This window comes from Cervus canadensis, chromosome 1 (assembly GCF_019320065.1).
Source record: "Cervus canadensis isolate Bull #8, Minnesota chromosome 1, ASM1932006v1, whole genome shotgun sequence".
Lineage (NCBI taxonomy): Eukaryota > Metazoa > Chordata > Mammalia > Artiodactyla > Cervidae > Cervus > Cervus canadensis.
Window position 1 is genome coordinate 11,921,402 of NC_057386.1, and position 19,548 is coordinate 11,940,949.

The 19,548-nt window shown below is 54.0% G+C and overlaps 2 protein-coding genes across 2 annotated transcripts; one reads left to right on the plus strand and one right to left on the minus strand.

The window, feature by feature from the left end:
- Positions 1 to 4,373: 4,373 nt before the first annotated feature.
- Positions 4,374 to 14,427, minus strand: P4HB (prolyl 4-hydroxylase subunit beta). Its single transcript, XM_043463493.1, has 11 exons — positions 14,196 to 14,427; positions 12,913 to 13,119; positions 11,415 to 11,548; positions 11,143 to 11,280; positions 7,395 to 7,499; positions 7,095 to 7,220; positions 6,711 to 6,911; positions 6,472 to 6,592; positions 6,207 to 6,388; positions 6,047 to 6,133; positions 4,374 to 5,293 (listed from the first exon to the last, which is right to left on the minus strand). Exons 1-11 carry the CDS (start codon positions 14,344 to 14,346, stop codon positions 5,213 to 5,215), a joined length of 1,533 nt encoding a protein of 510 aa, XP_043319428.1. The 5' UTR covers positions 14,347 to 14,427; the 3' UTR covers positions 4,374 to 5,212.
- Positions 14,428 to 15,089: 662 nt separating this feature from the next.
- Positions 15,090 to 17,501, plus strand: LOC122448378 (proteasome assembly chaperone 3-like). The gene is made up of 3 exons (XM_043483183.1): positions 15,090 to 15,334; positions 15,900 to 15,904; positions 17,134 to 17,501. The coding sequence occupies exons 1-3, from the start codon at positions 15,090 to 15,092 to the stop codon at positions 17,499 to 17,501; spliced, it is 618 nt and encodes a 205-aa protein (XP_043339118.1).
- Positions 17,502 to 19,548: the final 2,047 nt, after the last annotated feature.

The window sequence follows — 19,548 nt, forward strand, 5'->3', positions numbered from 1 at the left end:
TTATTTTCCCCTCTATGTATGAACTCTTCCCAGAGCAGGGGTTGAACCTGTGTCTTCTGTATTGGGAGGCAGCTTCTTAACCACTGGACCACCAGGGAAGTCCAAATTTCTCCTTTTAGTAAGGACACCAGCCTACTGATGTCCAGGAAGTAGGGCCCACCCTACTCCAGTTTGACCTCATCTTAACCAGTTACATCTGCAGCAACTCCATTTCCAAATAAGGTCACATGCTGGAGTACTGGGAGTTAACACTTCAGCATATAAATATTGAGGGGTGCAGTTTGGCCCCTAATGCTGGCAAGATCCTCCAGGCAGTCACTAAAGACCTGGATGCTGGAGATGGGCCAGCAGTCTCGTGGGGGGCAGGACCTTGGTTACGAGAAGCCCTTGCACCACCATGTTGATCTCGTCCCAGCAAAATCAACAAATTCATCAACACTCCAGGTGCAAAGACTTGGGCCAAATGCTGCAGAAAACTGCACTGCCCTGATGGGGTTTCTTTTCCTGCCTCTCTGCCGCTGACGTTCCCTGGGAAACTCCACCCGGCCCACGCCCTGTGGGGCCCCAAGGGAGGGGTGGTTCCCAGGGCTCCTGCATTTCAGGCACAGAGTGTAGTGCTGAGCGATCCCAGCTCTTGATCACTTGTGTCACTTACGAGCGGGTACAGTTTCTATCAGCATGTTTACATGAAGCCCAGAGACAGAGTACCATGCTGTACACAGAGACAGAACTTTCCTTTGATGTGAAGATTGCCTTTTCTGCCGTTGTGGAAAGTTCTGTCTGCCTGCCCTGCTCAGAGGATCAAATGAAAGAACTCTGGATGAAGAAGCTGCCACCAAAAGCCTGGCCAGATAGGGCAAACCATCAGGGTGGGCCTACTAGTGACTGCAAGAAGGACCCTCCCACTCCATCCTGCTAGAGGCAAGCTGAGAAAGCTCAGGATCTGGGCTCTGGGGTTTCTGTTTGAATATTTGGATCAGAGAAGGGACAGATGCCTGAAAGGTATTCTGGTGACAACTTGGGAAACACGTCCTCAAAGCCATGGACACAGCCTGTAGCAACTTTTGGCAGAAGTCAGCCGTGAGCAGTCTAACCTGCTATTCGCACAGCCACACCAGCACCAAACCTGTATTTACACAGCTTTGTCCCTGAGCCTCTGCCCCTGTGAACTTGTCAAGTGACCTGGTTTGCACAACTTGAACATTCTGCTTTCTGGAGAACTGAAGCAAACTGAAACAGTTAATGGAGAACGCTCACTTTGAAAAGTCCAAGGAGACTTAACTAGCAGAGGTCTGCCTCCAGTAGAAAACAAGCCAGGGGCCTGGAGGGGAGTCTGCGCAGGCCCACTCGGCCGCCTCCCAGCAGATGCCGAAGCCAGATCTTGAGGGTCCAGTACACAGCCCCAGCAGCTGCTTTTTAGGTTCCAGGCCAATCGCTTCCTACCACCTGGAAAGAGGAAGAGAGAGATTGGGACGCCCTAGGCTGTTAAGCCCTGACTGCCTACCCCAGAGCCCGCAAAGTTACCTTGCTAATCCACCAGCCCTGCCTGGTCTGGGACTCCAACCGCCACCTCCCAGCAATCCCAGGCCCAGGAATGTGCTAATCAGCTGCCTGGGCAAAAGGGGAAAGGTATCAGTGACTCACTCCCCCTCCTAGGAGCACATGACATGACGACGTGCTCTGGGCAGCAATGCCTGCTCCCAAACTTTCTGCACGGAGGGCCAGGCTCTGCGGAGTTGGTCAGCGGGGTCACCAGCGTCCATCACTGGGCAAAGCCCACCCCTCGCAGCTGGGACTCTGGACAGCCCTGCCATCAGCCCATCCTGGATCCGCTTCTCTGGAATCCACATGTGTACCTCTGGGAACCCTCTCCCATTTTGGAGGGCAGGGCTATCGTCTCCCCGGAAATCTCCCACAGAACCTCCAAGTGCCCGAGCTCACTACTTTGCGAATACATGTCTCACCGTATCAGCAGGACCAAGGCACAACACACACAGACCCTGGAACAGCCCCAGCACAGGCCACCTGAGAACCAGGGACGGGAGCCCCGCTGTTGGCTGAGCTGGGGAGCAGTACTCGGATGACAGAGTGTGTGGACAAGCCAGGGTTTAGTTGCTGCTGCCCACGGTGCTAATGCTAGGTTGTTGCTGAATACCAGCTGTATACCACATGCCCAGGTGGGAGAAGGGAGGAGCCCTGGGGTTTGAGGGCAGGGAGCAGACACACAGGCCTCTGGCTGGAACGTAGCTGTGGTCATGGGGGAAGTAACACACACACACCTCCCCGCAAACTGAGACCACCAAGGGAACCACATTCATAGCAAGTCTCACCGTCATGTCTGCCAGACATGCCCCATCCATCTCCAGGGCCCCAGCAGCGTCAGAGCTGGGGGCCGCAGATCGGGTAAGGCGCACATACTTCCTACTCCGGCAGCACGTTGGAGGGGCTGATGGAGCATGTGGAGTCAGCCTGGGCTCCTTGGAGACCTAGCCACATTTGCTGTTCTTGACCTCCCAAAGTGGGCTGGATCTCCACCCCTGTTTCCTCCAAGAATGACATCAATGTCCCACTGTGAGTACAGACGTGCACAGAACAGACAGGAAACTCTGCCCTGGGTAGGGGTGCCCTGGCTGGGGACTGATGCCCACCCGAGCCCTTCTGGCTCCTGTGGGTGTCCCACTCAGAGCCCTCGTGGAACCCCAAGACCCAAGAGGTGTCCCCAGTCCAGGTGCAGGTGCCATCAGCCACTGCAGCCAGGATGACAGCTTTGTCATGGTTTTTGAGTTTTGGTTTTTCAATCTGCGGGGGCAGGGGGAAGGAAAGGTCAACTGAACTACTCTTCCTTATGCAAGCTATGCGTAAGCAGAGGCTCTAAGGAGTCAAATTACATTTTAAAAACGTAAGAGATTTGCTATCGTAACATCAGATTCTTTTTTACACAAAGGTCTAGTGATGAGAACAGCGCTTTTTAAAAAACCCTCTTACACTGTTGGTGGGAATGCAAACTAGTACAGCCGCTATGGAAAAGTGTGGAGATTTCTTAAAAAACTGGAAATAGAACTGCCATATGACCCAGCAATACCACTTCTGGGCATACACACTGAGGAAACCAGATCTAAAAGACACGTGCACCCCAGTGTTCATCGCAGCACTGTTTATAATAGCCAGGACAGGGAAGCAACCTAGATGCCCATCAGCAGACGAATGGATAAGGAAGCTGTGGTACATATACACCATGGAATATTACTCAGCCGTTAAAAAGAGTTCATTTGAATCAGTTTTAATGAGATGGATGAAACTGGAGCCCATTATACAGAGTGAACTAAGCCAGAAAGATAAAGACCAATACAGAATACTAACACATATATATGGAATTTAGAAAGATGGTAACGATAACCCTATATACAAAACAGAAAAAGAGACGCAGATGTACAGAACAGACTTTTGGACTCTGTGGGAGAAGGCAAGGGTGGGATGTTTCGAGAGAACAGCATCGAAACATGTATATTATCTAGGGTGAACCAGATCACCAGCCCAGGTTGGATGCATGAGACAAGTGCTTGGGCCTGGTGCACTGGGAAGACCCAGAGGAATCGGGTGGAGAGGGAGGTGGGAGGGGGGATCCGGATGGGGAATACATGTAACTCCATGGCTGATTCATGTCAATGTATGACAAAACCCACTGAAATGTTGTGAAGTAATTAGCCTCCAACTAATAAAAATAAATGAAAGAAAATAAAAAAATTTTTTTAACTTACTCCAGCTGTGCTGGATCCTAGTTGGAGCATGCAGGATCTCTTAGTGGTGGCTTGTGGGATCTAGTTCCCTCCCCAGGGATCAAACCCAGGCCCCCTGGATTGGGAGCTTGGAGTCTTAGCCACTAGACCACCAGGGAAGTCTCTGAGCACAGCATTCTTGAAGTCTGAACGCCCCTGATTTCTCATCCAAAGCTGCAGTGGTTCTAGGCTGCGGGGGGCACTCTTGCACAATAGACCTGCGCTCCCCTGGCTGTCGTGTCCTGACATGGCATGTTGGCAGAATCCATGCTGTGACCATTGGGTGTCCACAACAGGTAAAGCTGCAGACCCCCATCACAGGTGAGCCAGCTGGACAGCATAGGAGCAGGGCCAGGAGGCAGCCCCGCCTCTACCCCGGCCACATGCACCACGTGACACGTGGTGTCAGCTCCACACATGCTGACAGCTCCACGCACGGTGCCCACGGGATGTGTACATGCTTCTGGGTGTCTGCCATGCTCCAAAAGAAAGAGATGGCTCAACAAGAGCAGCACCAAGCGCACCTCCTCTCCGTAGAGTGTCAGAATTCCAACCCCCATCCCCATGCCTGGAAGTTGTAAGGCAGAGGCGACAAAAGGCAGAAAATTTCAACTTTATTTGGCCAATGTGTCCAATTCCAATATTGTGGTAGAAATGCCTGAAGAACTGTCAACATGTGATTCAGCTCAAGCATCCTTGGCTGTCTCCCAGCCTGGAAAGGAAGGGTCCCGGTTCTGCCTGGCGCAGGCCTCAGGCCACCCTGGACATCACAGAACAATAAGGACCCTGGCTTGGGGAAGGAGGGGGCTGCTGGGCTTGTCGTGGGCCCAGCTGCACCCTCCGCTCATGGCGGGGGGGCCCCTGTGACAGAGACCGGAAGTTTCCATTTAATCAAATGATGCAGGAGCCGCGCTCCACCATGGCAATACCGCATGAGGTGAGGGACCCGTCCAACCTTGCCTGGTTCTGCCCCACAGAGGGCAGGGGTCCCAGGGAGGCCTGGCCAAGGTGGAGCACACACCCTGACGTCCAAAAATGTCTAAAAATCCCACAGACGGAATTTTTTTAAAGTGATAGTATAAACCTAACAGGAATGAGAGACATTTGCCAGCGTGAGATTCCAAAACATTTTAGCGAGCACTCTGGACAAAACCATGTACAAAAAAAGTACATCACGATTTAAAAAAAAAGGCCCACCAAGATGGGCTGGGCTGGGCTGGCCTGGAAATAAACCCCTTTCCAAAAGTTGAAAAGCAAAGGAAGACGGGTTTAGATTTGCACGTGTGTTAGAGTGAAGTGTGGCTTCAGAAAAGTTCCCTGCATTTCCGATTGACGCTCCCTCGCCGGGAGGGTCTGCGGGCGTCCGGAGGCTGTGCTGCTGGGTGTGCAGCCCACTGGGAGGTGCCGGGTTTGGTGCCCAGGTCTGGCTCTCTGCGTTACAGTTCATCTTTCACAGCTTTTTGATCATCATCTTCCTCCAGATCAGGTTCTTCTGCTTCTTCAAGATCTTCTAGATCCTGGGACATAGGAAGAAAAGGAAAGGATGTGAGACGTCCAGGCTGGGCCAGCTTGCTGAGGCCTCCACACCCATGCCGAGGACACTAGAGACCAGTCTGGCGCTCAGACACAAGCAGCCAACTTTGGTCTCTATGAGCAGATGCGTGGATGTGTGGGGTGGGCTTCTGGACGACAGCGAGGCACGGGGGCTCCTGCCCACAATATAGGGTGGAAGCAGAACTGGTGCTCTGGGAGCTCACCCCATGCTGTCGAGCGAGTGACTGCTTCGACCTACTCCATCCATGGCACAAATGTGAAGGCTGAGCAGGGAGCCACTGGTGTGCAGCGGCCACCCCTCAAGTCCTGGAGTTGGCGGGGCCGGTGACAGCCCGCCAGTCACAGCAGCACACGCGGCCCTGACAGTCCTCACTGCACCCTGCAGCTGGGTCTGCCCCTCGTCCCACATCCCTGAACTTCTGGGCAGACCCTGTGGCCTGAACTGGCCAGTCCCTCCACCACCTCACCCTCTTGGCCCGGGTGCACACTTCTGCTATCCCCTCCACTCCCCGCAGCTGATGTGGAGAGGGCTGAGCTCACACCGGGCAGAGCACCTCAGCCAACTCTCTAGAGAACATGCTGGATGTGCCTGCAAGGATTCCTGAGCAAACAGTGGCACCTTAAGACCCTTCCAACCTCCCGCCCGATCCTGTGCAGTACTGCGTGGCAGCACACCCCACGGCCCCCACAGCCCGCCAGGTCCAACGACCACTTACGTCGTCATCTCCGGCCCCATCCTGGCCACCGCTCTCCAGGAACTTCTTAAAACCGTCCAGTGTCCGCTCCCCATTGTAGTCAATGACCTGCAGGGAGGGGGGATGAGATGTGAGACGCAGTCCCCCCAAAAGCCCCCCAACCCCTCCGCGGTGGACGCACCGTCCTGTCAGCGCTGGCGGGGAAGAACTTGAGCGTGGGGAAGCTGTGCACTTTCACTGCCTCCACCTCGTTGGCCGTGGAGTCCATCTTGGCAATGACTATGTTCTCGTGGTCCTTGTAGGTCTCTCCCAGCTTATCCCAGATGGGGGCCAGCTGCTTGCAGTGACCGCACCACGGGGCATCTGAAAGAAAGCCGTTCTGCATCTCGCTGGGCCAGGAAGTGCCCCACCCCAGCGAGCCCAGAGGAGTGGAGGGCCTCACTTACAGAACTCTACAAAGACGTTCTTCTTCTCATCAAAAGCGACCTCTTCAAAGTTCTTTCCGACCAGCACTTTGACAGGCTGCTTGTCCCAGTCGTCAGGCAGCTCCTGGCTCATCAGGTGGGGCTGGAGGGCAAGTAGAGAAGAGTCAGGCACGTGCAGTTGCCTGGGGACCCCTCTGCCACCTAGTTGCTCTGTGCGCCCCAAGGATCCTCAGCACCCCGATCCTGGACAAGGTCCGCACCTTAATCTTGCCCTCCAGGAAGTGGTGGCAGAACTCAGTGATCTTCTCTGCTGTCAGCTCATCTGACTCTGGCTTGTATTTGGTCATCTCCTCCTCCAGCGTGATGAGGCGCACAGCCGGGCACTCCTCTTTCTTCAGGCCGAAGAATTCCAGGATGCGCTGGTTGTCAGTGTGGTCGCTGTCGATGAAGATAAACAGGATCTTGGGAGAGAAAAGGCATGTTGACGGCACTGCACAATGAGGGCTCCCTAGACTTCCCTGCTGCCCACTCCCCAACGACCGGGACCCCACACAAAAACAGGCTGTCCTGAGGCAGGAGGAACCCTCCGATCAGCCTTTGACCTGGGGGTGCCAAGCTGCTCGCAGGCCATGGGGAGCACACACCTTGCCCTTGAAGCTCTCAGCCGCTTTTTTGAAGTTGCTCAGCTTGCCCTCATAGTCAGACACGCTTTTTGGCAGGAACAGCAGGATGTGAGTCTTGATTTCCCCTCCGAAGATCTTCGGGGCTGTCTGCATTGGAAACACAGGTTACTTGGTCTGAGACACAAACCAAGCTATTGACATGGGCTATTCTCTCCTTGGCCCCAAGGCCACCATACACCTGGCCTCTGTAAGTCAGGATCCCCAGGACCAAATGTCAGCCCCACCCCCCCAACTGGGGCAAGATCAGCAACAGAGACACACCTGCTCGGTGAACTCGATGACCAGGGGCAACTGGTTGTGCTTGATGAAGTCCAGAAGCTTCTCCTTGGTGACCTCCCCCTCAAAGTTGTTCCGGCCTTCATCAAACTGTGAACAGAGAAAGGCGTGGGTGCCAAGACTCTCCACAAAGCCCCCTGTGGCCCTGGCCGGCTGACCATGGCCAGGAAGGGAGTCTTATAGCCTCATTTTCTTGTCTGGGTTGTGACAGCAGGACCCGCATGTCTCCATCCAAAGCAAAACCAGGTGATGGCTGCCAGGACACATCCTCTAGGCACTAGGTGACAGTGAGGTCACCAGCAGTGCACAAAGGCTCCCCACGAACACCAACAGGCAGCCTCCTGCAGGCTGAGACCGCAGCAGCTGGCTCAGACCCTGCCCCAGCACGTTCTTGACAAGCCTCGAGAGCCCCACGTCCTGGGTGGGGTGCCAGGGGACTCCTCATTGCCAAGTCCCTAAAACTGCGGCCCTCCAAATATGAGCCTCACCCCTGTTGGACCCAAGGCCCTTCCAGGGCGGCCGCAAGGTCAGACTGATTTTCACAACCATGCTCAGACAGCAGGTGCCCTGTCATGCATTCTCCCCCAGAGTATGCAGCACGGCGTGTGACATTGCGTCAGACTGAAGGCAAACAGGAGAACCCAGCTGTCTTCTGTTCGGACAGACATTAGAGACCGGCAGAAATCTAAAACACCACTCTGACCACGAAAACGTTGTTTGGGAAAAAATTAATTTTCACAAAAATGTTTAGGTTTTTTTGGCCACACCACGCAGCTTGTGGGATCTTAGTTCCCCGACCAGGGATTGAATCCCAGATGGATTCCTAACCATTGGACCATCGGGAAATGTCTTTTTTGATAACGTGTAACATTTATTATTGTTATTTTACAACAAACAGTGTTTTTTTTAATTTCTCACTTCTAACATATCTAACACAATAAAAATGGGTAGGTATTCCACACACAAAAAAAGGTCTTTGGGAACTCCAGTAATCTATTTAAAAAGAGTTTCAAAGTCCTGGAGCCATGAAAAGCAAAGGCTGCAGTCACAGAGCTGAGAGGTGTGGCCCCAGCTCCGGATGGGTGGGGCAGACACAGATCCCTGTGAGGAGGCCGAGCGATGCTTCAGCCTGTGCGGCTGGTCAGTGAGCCTCCCATCACCTGTGTGAACTCAGATGGGACCTACAGAGAGAAACCACTCACCTTCCCTGCCCGGTCATTTCCCTCTGCATTTTCCCAAAATAACTAGCCACTTCCCATTCCCACCCCACTTATATAGAGCTAAAGCTGGCTCTGCCTTCCCCACACACGCGACGGGAAGGTGCCGAGAGACAAGAAGGACATGGAGGCAAGAGGCTAGCCACGGCCAGGCTCCATCAGGCATAAAGCAGATCTCCCATTAAAGAGATAAACAGACGGCATCCCCACTCCTCCAAAACCGCCGTGTCTCTATTGGGACACAACCTTGGTCGAGGTAACAGTGCCACGTTACACTGTGTTCAGTGCCTGCTTTGGTGAGAAACAAACAACCCTTGTTTATCTGGGGACAGCCGCAGGAGGTCTTGTGGCCCTGGGCAGAAGCCACCCCACCAGTCTGCAATGAGAACATCACAAAAATAAGGCCCTACCCCCACTCTTAAGCCCCTGGCTTCAAAGATGAAAGAGAAAAACAAAATAAACACCAAAGACACAGGATGATCAGCTCTCAAACCAGTGGTCCAAGCAGACCCAAGCCAGGACTCAGACTCAGAGGTACAAGTGGCAACTGGCCATTCTTGGGAGTCCCATCTCTCAAGGCTGCCCACACAGAAGACCCTGCTCACACTGAGGAACCAGGCAAACAGCCTGAAGGAAGCGGAACAAGTAACGGTGGAGAAGGGGACAATGGGCCAGCGGGGAATCTGCACCTTCTTCCTCTCATCCCTAGAGCTCTCTGCCTGACTGCAGTTGTGACCCCAACTGACTCCTCAGCACAAAGCCCATGGGCTCTGCCAGGCTCCTGCTCACAACTGCCCAAAGTAGCATGGCATTCCAGCATGGTTGCCGGAAGCCAGCAAGTGGAAGAGCTTCTCCCCGAATAGATACCAGAGACTTAAGGCCGAGAAGAGATGAGCAACCATGACTACAGTCTTTGTAGAACAAAGAACCATCCTTCTAACCTTCAAGAAAATGTGATCACCAGAACCATCATCAATCCAGTGTGACAAGTGCCACTCCAGATCTCAAGGGTAATGGAAAAGGACTGTGGATCAAGCTGATGAAAAGGGGTTTTTAAGCGCCACAGGCCTGAATCTCCTCCGTCCTTCACCCAGAACTGCAAGACATACCCGAGACTTTCTATTCAAGGCCCCCAGGACCTTCATTCCACTCAACTCTATCCAGTTTGGCTGGGTCTTCTCCTGGTAGTGGAGTCACTCAGTCGTGTCTGACTCTTTGCGACCCCAGGGACTGTAGCCCACCAGGGTCCTCCGTTCATGGGATTTTCCAGGCAAGAGTACTGGAGTGGGCTGCCATTTCCTCCTCCAGGGGATCTTCCTGACCCAGGGATCGAACCCGGGTCTCCCACATTGTAGACAGACACTTTGCCGTCTGAGCCACCAGGCAGGGAAGTCCTAATCAGCTGTTAATAAGTTTCCTGGGTACCTTTGGGAAGATAATTGACTAATTTAGCAATTCTGTTCCCTTTAAGGGACATGGTAAGGATGGCCTCTGAGTCAAGAAAATGTATATAATACCTCTTGTTTTGAGAAAGACAAAAGGACTTCAGAAATAGCTGAAAGCAAGCTACCCCAGAACCCAGTGCACCTGGGAGGGCTGCCCTCCCTACCCCCAGGTGCTAGAGGCTCAGCAGTGCCCCACCCAGGAGTGCACACAGTGGGGGGACTGGGCCCCCCAAACACTGTGTCCTTTCTGATTACTCAGTTTACAACTTTGCTGTAATGCTACAACTACCTTCTAACCCTGGGAACAAAACAGGACAGGAGTCCAAGGCTTAGCCCCTCTCCCTGAAGACGTACCTCCAGCTCCAGCTCCCCTCCATCATAGCCTTCCCTCCTCCTCCACTCTGTACCCAATCCACGGACAGCTGTGTCCCAAGAGCATGTGTGCTTGGCCAGCCCCAGGCCCACTATCTGGTGGCTAAGATAAAAAAGAGACCCCGATCACCCACCAACTGCTGTGCACACACACAAACCCCAGCTGTGTCCCAGGAAGAGTGCGGAGAAGTCAAGAGACACACGGCCCCTTCATGACCAAGCATAACAGACATAGGGCCTGGGGAGCCTGCAGGAGCCCAAAGGAGCCCTGAGGCCCAGCTCTGCCAACAGAGTGGGAACACCTGCCACTAATACCCTACCGTGGAAACAAACAGACATGACAGCTGCACGATACCACAACTGTAATTAATGCCACTGAAAACTTAAAAGTGGTTAAAATGCTAAACTTTATCACATATGTCTCATCACAGCTTTCCTTTAAAAAGCTAATTTTCTGAAGCTACTTGGCTTGCATAAAACACCGCAATGGGGCCAACACAGAAGCTGGCCATAGGGCCCACAGCTGAAGGGCTGAAGGCCACAGTCTAAGAGGCTCCTACTACCTGACGTTGCCAAACGGGCCCTGATAACAGGCGGGCCGCAGTCCAGCAGCCAGCGCCACCTGGGCAAGGTCCTCAAAGGCAACACCAGCCCGGAACTTCAACTCCCCACCAGGGGGGTGGGGGGAGGGGCACTCACCTTCTTAAAGAGGACAACCCCATCCTTGTCCAGCTGGTATTTGGAGAACACGTCACTGTTAGATGTGATCCCGAAGGGGATGTCATCAATGGCCTCTGCTGCCAGCAAGAACTGCTTTGCGGAGTCCGACTCCACGTCCTGGAGAGAAGCAGCAGAGGTGGCCACTGTCCCAACACTGAGGACTCCTGCCCTGGTCAGCAATGGGGGAGACCACAATGCCCAGGCCACGGCCGGTGGGGGGAAGACCCAGGGTGAAGTTAAAGAGCCTCTACCTTGAAGAAGCCGATGACAGCCACCTCACTGGACTCCACCAAGGCCTCTGCAGCAGCCCCGTCGGACAGCGTGCTGGCGGCGGGGCCAGTGCGCTTCTTCAGCCAGTTCACGATATCATCGGCTTCTCGGCCGGCTACGCCCAAACACAAGCAGGGTCCACTTGATATCAGGGATGCACCCACCCTCCCCACCTATCCTTATCTGAGCTCTCTGCTAAAACCAGAGCAAAATATCACCTTGCCACAGGAAAGGCATCTTGTCTACATACCTACCCAAATTCCAAGGTTAAAAAACGGCTTGTATGTGTATATGGGAGACTGTAGATGTGCTTAAAGAAGGGAAAGGCAAGAGTGACCTCTGGGTAACAGATCATAAATCACCTTTTTTTTCCTCTAACACTTTTGCATCTTGTAAATTTTCCTTGATATTTAAATTCACTAAACACGCGCGTACTTTCCCCCCAGTGATCTCACACTAGGCTTCGTCTTAATTAGCAATGTGGTAGGGCTGGAAGAAAGGGCTGCTTAGCGAGACAGCCTCAAGACCAGCTTTCCCCTGAAAAAGCAGGTTGGGCACTACTGCCTCGTGCACCCAGACTGGTCAGGTGTCCTCAACCTACACACCTCCTGGACTGGCAGGAGGAAGAGATCAGCCCACGCACACCACCATGGCAGGTAAAACGAGAAGGAAAAAAATTGCTCCTTCCAAGACTGAGACCAGTTGCCCTTTATCCCCTCGTGTGACTGACCTGGAATGGGGTTGCCAAATCTCATGTTTAAAAGGACTCTGCCTAGAGTTAATAAAAGCTGTGCTATCAGTTACAGGGGGAGTCAGAAAGGGTTTTCTCATCTACAAGACCTCAGTGTTAGTGACAGGATTGTGTTAACTCTGCAGATGGCACTCCCATTCCAAAAGCAAACACAAGTAAAAGTGGGAGCACCAGAACAGCAGCCTACTGAGATCAGAGCTGATGTCAGAATGAACAAGACGGGCTGCTCTAAAGGATTCGGGTGGATAAGCCACGGAACTGGTTTCATAAAGATTCCCCTTTGGTCACCAGTAACGACTGGACTACATAGGGGAGGCGGCTGAGCAGCAACTGAGGGAGGGGCCGGTGCAGCTGAGCTTGGATTTGAGCTCTACCACGACCGCCACAAGCCCCAGCTTGGTACCCGCTAATCTCTGCCTGCCCCTCCTCTGTGAAAGGCCCTCACACCTGCCTTGGTGGCAGGCACACCACAGAGTGAGCAAAGGCTAAAACATGTTGTTCCGCTTGCTCAGCCTCCCCCCACCCCCACATTGGTCAACCTGAGGACAAGCTTCAGCCAGCTAGCCACCTTGTGGGATGACCCTCTCTACTTGAGAGAACGTTCCTCACACAACCCTGAAAGGCTGAACTAGACCCCAGAACCCAGTCGGAGAACAACTTCTCCTCCATGCCTGTTATCTTCCAAGACCCTGTCTACTGGCAAGGAAAGGATAGCGCCGCACTCTCACCTGTGTACTCTTTGGGGGAAGCTGTGTCTCCATTCTTGAAGAACTTGATGGTAGGGTAGCCTCGGACACCATACTGTTGGGCCAGGTCAGACTCTTCAGTGGCATCCACCTTGGCCAGTCTGATCTCAGAACCTTCTGCCTTCAGCTTCCCAGCTGCTTTGGCATACTCTGGGGCCAGAGCCTTGCAGTGGCCACACCATGGGGCGTCTGGGAGAGAAAGCAAGACCTAGAAAGCAGCACCGATCCACTCCACCGCCTCCCTTCCCGTTTCCTTTGGTACCTCCCTCCATGAGATCTTTATTTCTGTACCAGGATAAAGCCTCTGAATGCAGGGGCTGTGGATGCTCTTGAGCAATATCGGGTAAGTGGCACAAAAGACAAACCATTGGTTCCTACTCTCCCTCATCGTCAATGATTAATAACTTCCTACTACTTGCAGGCAGTTAACGCAGTCAGGTCCTAGAATTTCCCTTTCGGAACCAGAGAAGTTAAGAAGCTAAAGCTAAAGCCATGGCTGCTGTATATTTACTGATGAGTGGTAACTGTGAGACACACATCCGTGCACACCAGCCAGAGACTCACATCTAACACAAGTTCTTTAGATTCTCTCTCAACTCAGGTTAGTGGCTGTGCTGGGTCTAAGATTTCCATCTGAGATAGTCAGGGCTCATACACTTACGAACACAAACAAAAGTTTTGAATTCTGGTAGGCAACACTGTTCATCAGAAAACATCTGTCCCTGGTGAACGGTGGTGTGGGCTGGGGCAGTGCTCTCCGGGAACTAGTTCAGGTGAGCAATTCGGAGGCTACCTCCTGCATAGTCCTTCCTTATTTGTGCCAGTTCATAGAGTCGACCCTACTTTTCTTAGGCTAACAGAGGGATCCTGACATGTGGACGTCAGGCACAAAGGCACATTCAGGATGTCTGCCCTCGGTCATCATCAAGGTCCAGCTGGGCAGGAGGTATGCCCCCAGGACGCGGGCAGCGTAGGGACGCTGACAGCAGGTCTGTGAGCTGTTTCCGCTTACAGATGGGCCTCTCCAGGGGATAGAAGTCAGCGCGTCTAGGGGTGGCCCGCTGACACTCCTTTAGACTCCAACCCATCTCTGGCGGGGCCGGGGAAGGAAGCGTGGGAAGGGCGCCCAGGTCCCCCATCCTCCAGCCCCCCCCCCGCCCCCCAGTCCACCCCGGTGCCCCTGCCCCCTCCTCTGTCCCTGCTTCGTTTCCATCCCGCGAGTGGCCGCGAGGCCAGGCCCGGATGGACGAGCTGGAGGCACTCACAGAACTCCACCAGCAGGTACTTGTGGGCCGCCAGCGCCTCGTCGAAGTTGCCCTTATGGAGCACCAGAACGTGGTCCTCCTCATCGGGGGCGCCGGCATCCGCGCGGAATAGTGTGGTCAGAGCCAGGCAGAGCAGAGCGCGGCGCAGCATGTCGGCACGGGAGCGGCGCTTCAGTTGGCGCCGCCAGGACAGCAGGCCACGAGAGCGCGCGCCGCCCGTCCCGCTCTTATAACTCCGGCCGCCGCGCGCGCGCCCGCCCTGCCCACCTCCAATTGGCCTGGGGGGTTCGGGGCCCGCCTCCGCTGAGCTCGCATTGGGGGCCCATACAAGTCACGGCCCCGGATTCGGAATTGCTACAGGCACCTCCCTAGTCCTCGCCCGGGATTGGTCGAGGAGCTCGCGCTCGCACTCTCTCCCGGCCTCTCATTGGCTCCTGGCGGAGAACTTTCTCTCTCTCGACTTGTGACTGGTGGTTTTCTCATACACTTTCCCCGGGCCTGGAATGGCTGCTACCTTCAGGGACCCGGATTGTGCGGCTCCTGATTGGCCAAGACATGCGCGCTCACCGCGCGATCCTTTGTCGAACGTGGCAGTGGGGAGGAGTCCTCAGCGGAGGGGCGGAGCCACGCTTGCGCCTCCGAAACCCCTCGTGTTGCTTTCTGACTGGACCGCGTATCCCCACCTGACACCGCCCCCACCCCGGCTCTGCAGACCGGAAGCTAGGCTGACACGCTTCCGGCGCGCGTGAGGCCCGTGCGGCGCCTGCCGTGGCTGCTGGTCTCTCGTGCGGGCGTTGCCCGGGTGGCCTCCGTGAGTGGCCATGGCGCTACTCGGTTGCGGCGGAGCGAGGCGCAAGGGCAGCGCGCGGGGGGCCGGGGACGGCCCCAGACGGAATGCGATGGAGGAGCCAGCAAGGCCCACCGGAGCTGTTCTCGGATTGGAGCCACTCGCCTGGTGAGAGGCTCCGGTCCGCCACCGTCCACTGTGGGCACTTCCCTTCCTTCCTACCGGCTGCCTCCCATGAAGCGGGCTTCGGGAAGCTTTCAGGCGACCGGGTAAACCTGCGCCGTCCGCCTCCGAGTTGGCTAGCGGCCACTATCACCGAGCTCTACAATGCGACCGGGCAGTGTGACCCGGAGTGAGTGTAACACACAGTGAACACACAGATTGAGGATGGAAGAGGAGTGTACGATATTCCTTTGATGACTTTTTGTATGGATACGTTGGAATATTTTGTTGGGTTAAGTGAAAATATTAAAATTAAAGATTTCTTTTTCTTTAACGTGACTTCAGAGCATTTAAAATAATATGCGTGGCCGGAATGTTAGCTTCTGTCCGGCGGCGCAATTCGGACGGAGCAGCGCCTTGCCCTCAAAGGCTCAAAGCCCAACCCCCAACCCCGTCGACACTCTTCATTTGTGTTCACTTCCTCGGTTGTGAAATGCCACCCCCACTAAAACTCATCATCGATTTAATAACTTGGCAGGAGGGAGACAGTGTTACATTAAATGTACACGTTGGCTATAGTAACATCTTGGTTTTAAAAATGGTAAAACAGAAAAAGTATGCTTTTGTACTCTAGAGAGTTTGCATTTGTTGACACCTTGCTCCTGAGGGCATGTGTTCTCATATCCTATGCAGTATTCCTTCTAGAATATGAATTTCTGAAGGTCAAGACCAGGTGCTCTGTGCCCCTCCCCCAGTGCCAGTAGAGCAAGTCAGGAGGAAGTGGTTGTACCTCCTGGGGGGTACTTTACAGGAGCTGGGCCTCCCGAAAGAAAAGGCTATGAATAGGTGTTTGCAGCCTCCACCCCACTTCCGTGTTCTGGCTTGGGTGCTGTCCCACAGAGCAGCTGGCAGGGCTTCATAATAAGCATCACAGGCCTTCTCTGCTCTCTGGGAACCGGTGGGAACTGCCTCATGTCTCCTGCCCAGTCTACCCACATTTTTGTGATTGCCATGACTGTTTTACAGACCACAATTTGGGGCCTGAGACAAGGGATCTTTGTACCACATCTCTATTTCAGAGGCACTCATGAAATGAGTTTAGATACCTAAATTTGGGGACTTTATAGTTTTTTCAGCTAACAGAATGAAGATATACTTGGTGACGGTTTGGAGGGAGCTTGGCCTCACAACATATGGTAAATAGTTGAGACTACTGGGACCAAGGGAAGAACAGACCAGATGCAGAACAGCAAGGGTCTGAGCTGCTGGCGATGGTTGAGCCTCACTGTGGTTCAATTTGAACTCCCCAGTCAAAACCAAAGGCAATTGGGACACACCTGATGCAGGTGATGACAGGGCCACTATTCTGCAGCCTAGATGGACACAGCAAGTCATCCTTCTGTGAGGACCAGGGCCTCACCAGGGCTCTGGTGTCGGTGGGGGCATGATACTTTCATGGTTTGTCTGCATTGATGTACCTTCTCAAAGCACAGTCACCCATCATGAATCAACCTGTGCACTGACCTATGCAGGAGCAGGGTTCCCAAAAAGTGGGAGAGAGGCCCCAGGTCTCCAGTTTCTGGGGTTGGTAAATAGCTGGGTGAGGTGCAGGGGTGCATACTGTCCCCCAGAACATAGGCCAGGCCTTGGCCCTGAGGGGAGGGCTAGTGTCTTTTTCCTAAGGCCACTCACAGGCCTTTCTAGGGCAACCCTAGGAAGAAGTGATGAAGCCATGGTCATTCAGGCTAGTGCCCTGAACTGAGTGCGTCTTTGGAGGGCAGAGCCTACCCACCTGGCAGCTGTGGCTCTGGCATCTCTGAACCCAGCGCAGTCAGCTCAGGATAACCTCTAGGGGTCTCTCACACCCAGAAAAGGTGCTTACTGGTTAAACAACTGAGTGATCAAATGTTTTGATAAAGACTACTGTCAGAGTTCTCTGGGCGCAGTAAGTGCGGGTGGCGTGGCGGGTGGCTAGGTGCCATTGAGCAGACTCAGCTACGGAAGGTAAACCATTGGTGATATCTAAACAGAAGACTGCAGTGGTGTGTGGAGTCCCCACCCAGGTGGTCTGCACAGCGTTTACCAGTCACATCCTGGTGGTGGTGACCCAGTTGGGGAAGATGGGTACCCTGGAACCCAGCAGTGTGACCAGTGACATTGGCAAGCCTGTGCTTACCACTAAAGTCCTCCTCGGGAAGGGTGAGCCTCTCATCCATGTCTTCGCAAAGAACCTGGTGGCATTTGTGTCTCAAGAAGCTGGAAACAGAGCAGTTCTCCTCACCCTGGACAGGAAGGACAAGAGCATGGTGGTGGTGAAGGCTCTGAAGGAGGTGATCCAGACGTGCCAGGTGTGGTGACCCTGGAGTGGCCACCCCTGCTGTCCAGGAGGGCCATGCAGCAACTCAGACACCCTCTCAAGGATTTGAAGGTCCTCCTCTAGTTAGGAGGAGCTCTCTCTGGCTTTGGCCCTTGAAGTTCAAAGAAACAAACACCTCAGGCTGACCTTGGTTTGGAGGCTGATGTCCCCTGTGGCAGGAGGACAGGAAACATGTCCTGAGAAGGTTGTGAGTCCTCCTCCCCAGGTCCAGACATCTGCACATGTGTGAGAACTGACAGAATGAGTCATGGCCCTCAATTTTGGGGGGGGGGGATTTTTTTTTAATTAAAAATAAATGCATATCCCCCTCCAAAAAAGAAATGAGTTCTCTGGACTTCCTGGTGATCCAGTGGCTAAGACCAGGGTTCCACTGCAGGGGACACAGATTCGATTTCTGGTCAGGGAACTAAAATCCTGCATTCCACATGGTGTAGGAAAAAAAAAAGGCATTCTCAGAATAAAACTACTCCTTTTCAACCCAACTGGAGGTTTTGAGAGTTAACAGCAAGCTCATGAACACCCCGGAATCCTCTTTACTTGGGAGATTTCTACTGTGGAACAGCAGCAGGGGGCCAAGGGCTGTGCTATGGGCCACAAAGGCTTGCACACAGGTGAGCTGGGACACAGGAACCAGGTCTGTGGTGAGCGAGGCCGTGGTAGACTGAAGTGGACTTGGACTATAAAGCATGACAGTGCTGGGTGTGAAGATTCTAGTAAAGCTGCATATGTAACTGCATATAAGTAACTGATGAGTAGTCACATGAAAGGTGCTGACCTGGTGCCCATCGCCACGCTCCTCAGTGGAAGAAGGGTCCCTGTGGGGGATGACTGCGGGCCATGGACAGGAGGGAGTGGAGAGGGTCACAGGTGCTGGCTCTTACGGGCGGGGAGGCCAGGCTCAGGAGCTCTGAGCTGTACAAACGGGTTTGGGGTGGGACCAGGAGGATCAGGTTAGACTTGGGACCCGAGAGACACGTCATGCAGGTCCTGCAGGTGCCACCTCATGTTAACCTTCATCAGGGGAGGAACCAGAACAAAGTCCTGGCTGTTGGCAGGGTGCCTGTCCAACCTGGCACTTGGGGTCTGAGTTCACGAATCAAAATCAAGCTTGGAAAACCCAAGAGTCAAGAGAGTATTACTAGCCCTTCTGGCCTGCCAGAGCCTCCGAAAGCCCTTGCCCAATAAACCAAATTGCTGACAGCACAGGTTAACGCTAGACTTGAAGATTTTCACTGGACATTTTAGGAAGTGGATTGGGAGAGTTGGAGGGGCTCTGGCTGGCCCTGGGGCTCCTCTGGCTGGCTGAGACTATAGTTGCTGCCTGGAAGCCTTTCGCCTCCAAAGGTAGGGCTGTTTCAGAGGTTGGGGCATCTCAGTTTTGTGAGAAAGGCCTTGGGCCTGGGAACCCAGGGCTGTGCAGTCTGTCTTCCCCTGCCTGAGGCTGGTGGTCCCAGGAGAGGTTGGTTAGGGTCTCTGTCCCCTGTGGCTGTGACTCTTGGATTTGTCTGGGCCAGCTGCTGCAGAAAGTGGCAGTTTGTCCTGGTACCCAGCACTGGGCCCCACCTCCAGAAGCCCACGGGGGCCCTGGGGTCCAGAAAGCCAGGCAGTAACCAGTCCTGTGGGAGCCACCCTGGCATGGCATGTGGTCACTGGCGGGGGTGGAAGTGAAAGGGTACTTCCTGGGCTGCCCCAGCTGGCAATAAACTTCAAGGGCTCAGCCCGCTGCTAAGAACTGGGAAAAGTGGCAGCCTCTAGGAGGCGTAGCCAGGGCGGGAACACAAACAGCAGCAGCCTAGGTGTGGCACCCACTTTTCTCACCAGCTGAGCACAAAGGCAGATTTCACCCTAAAAGTTTTGCCACTGAGCCATAAAATGGGATTTCTGGACTCAACCTTCCGTCTGGGTGGAACTGGGGATTCCTATTTGCCCTCTCCTTCAGTCGGTAAGGGGTGTCTTAGTTCCCGGGCATCCTTGGGGGTGATGCCGAGGTAGCACCATCCCTGCCACCCCAAGGTCCTGAAGAGACC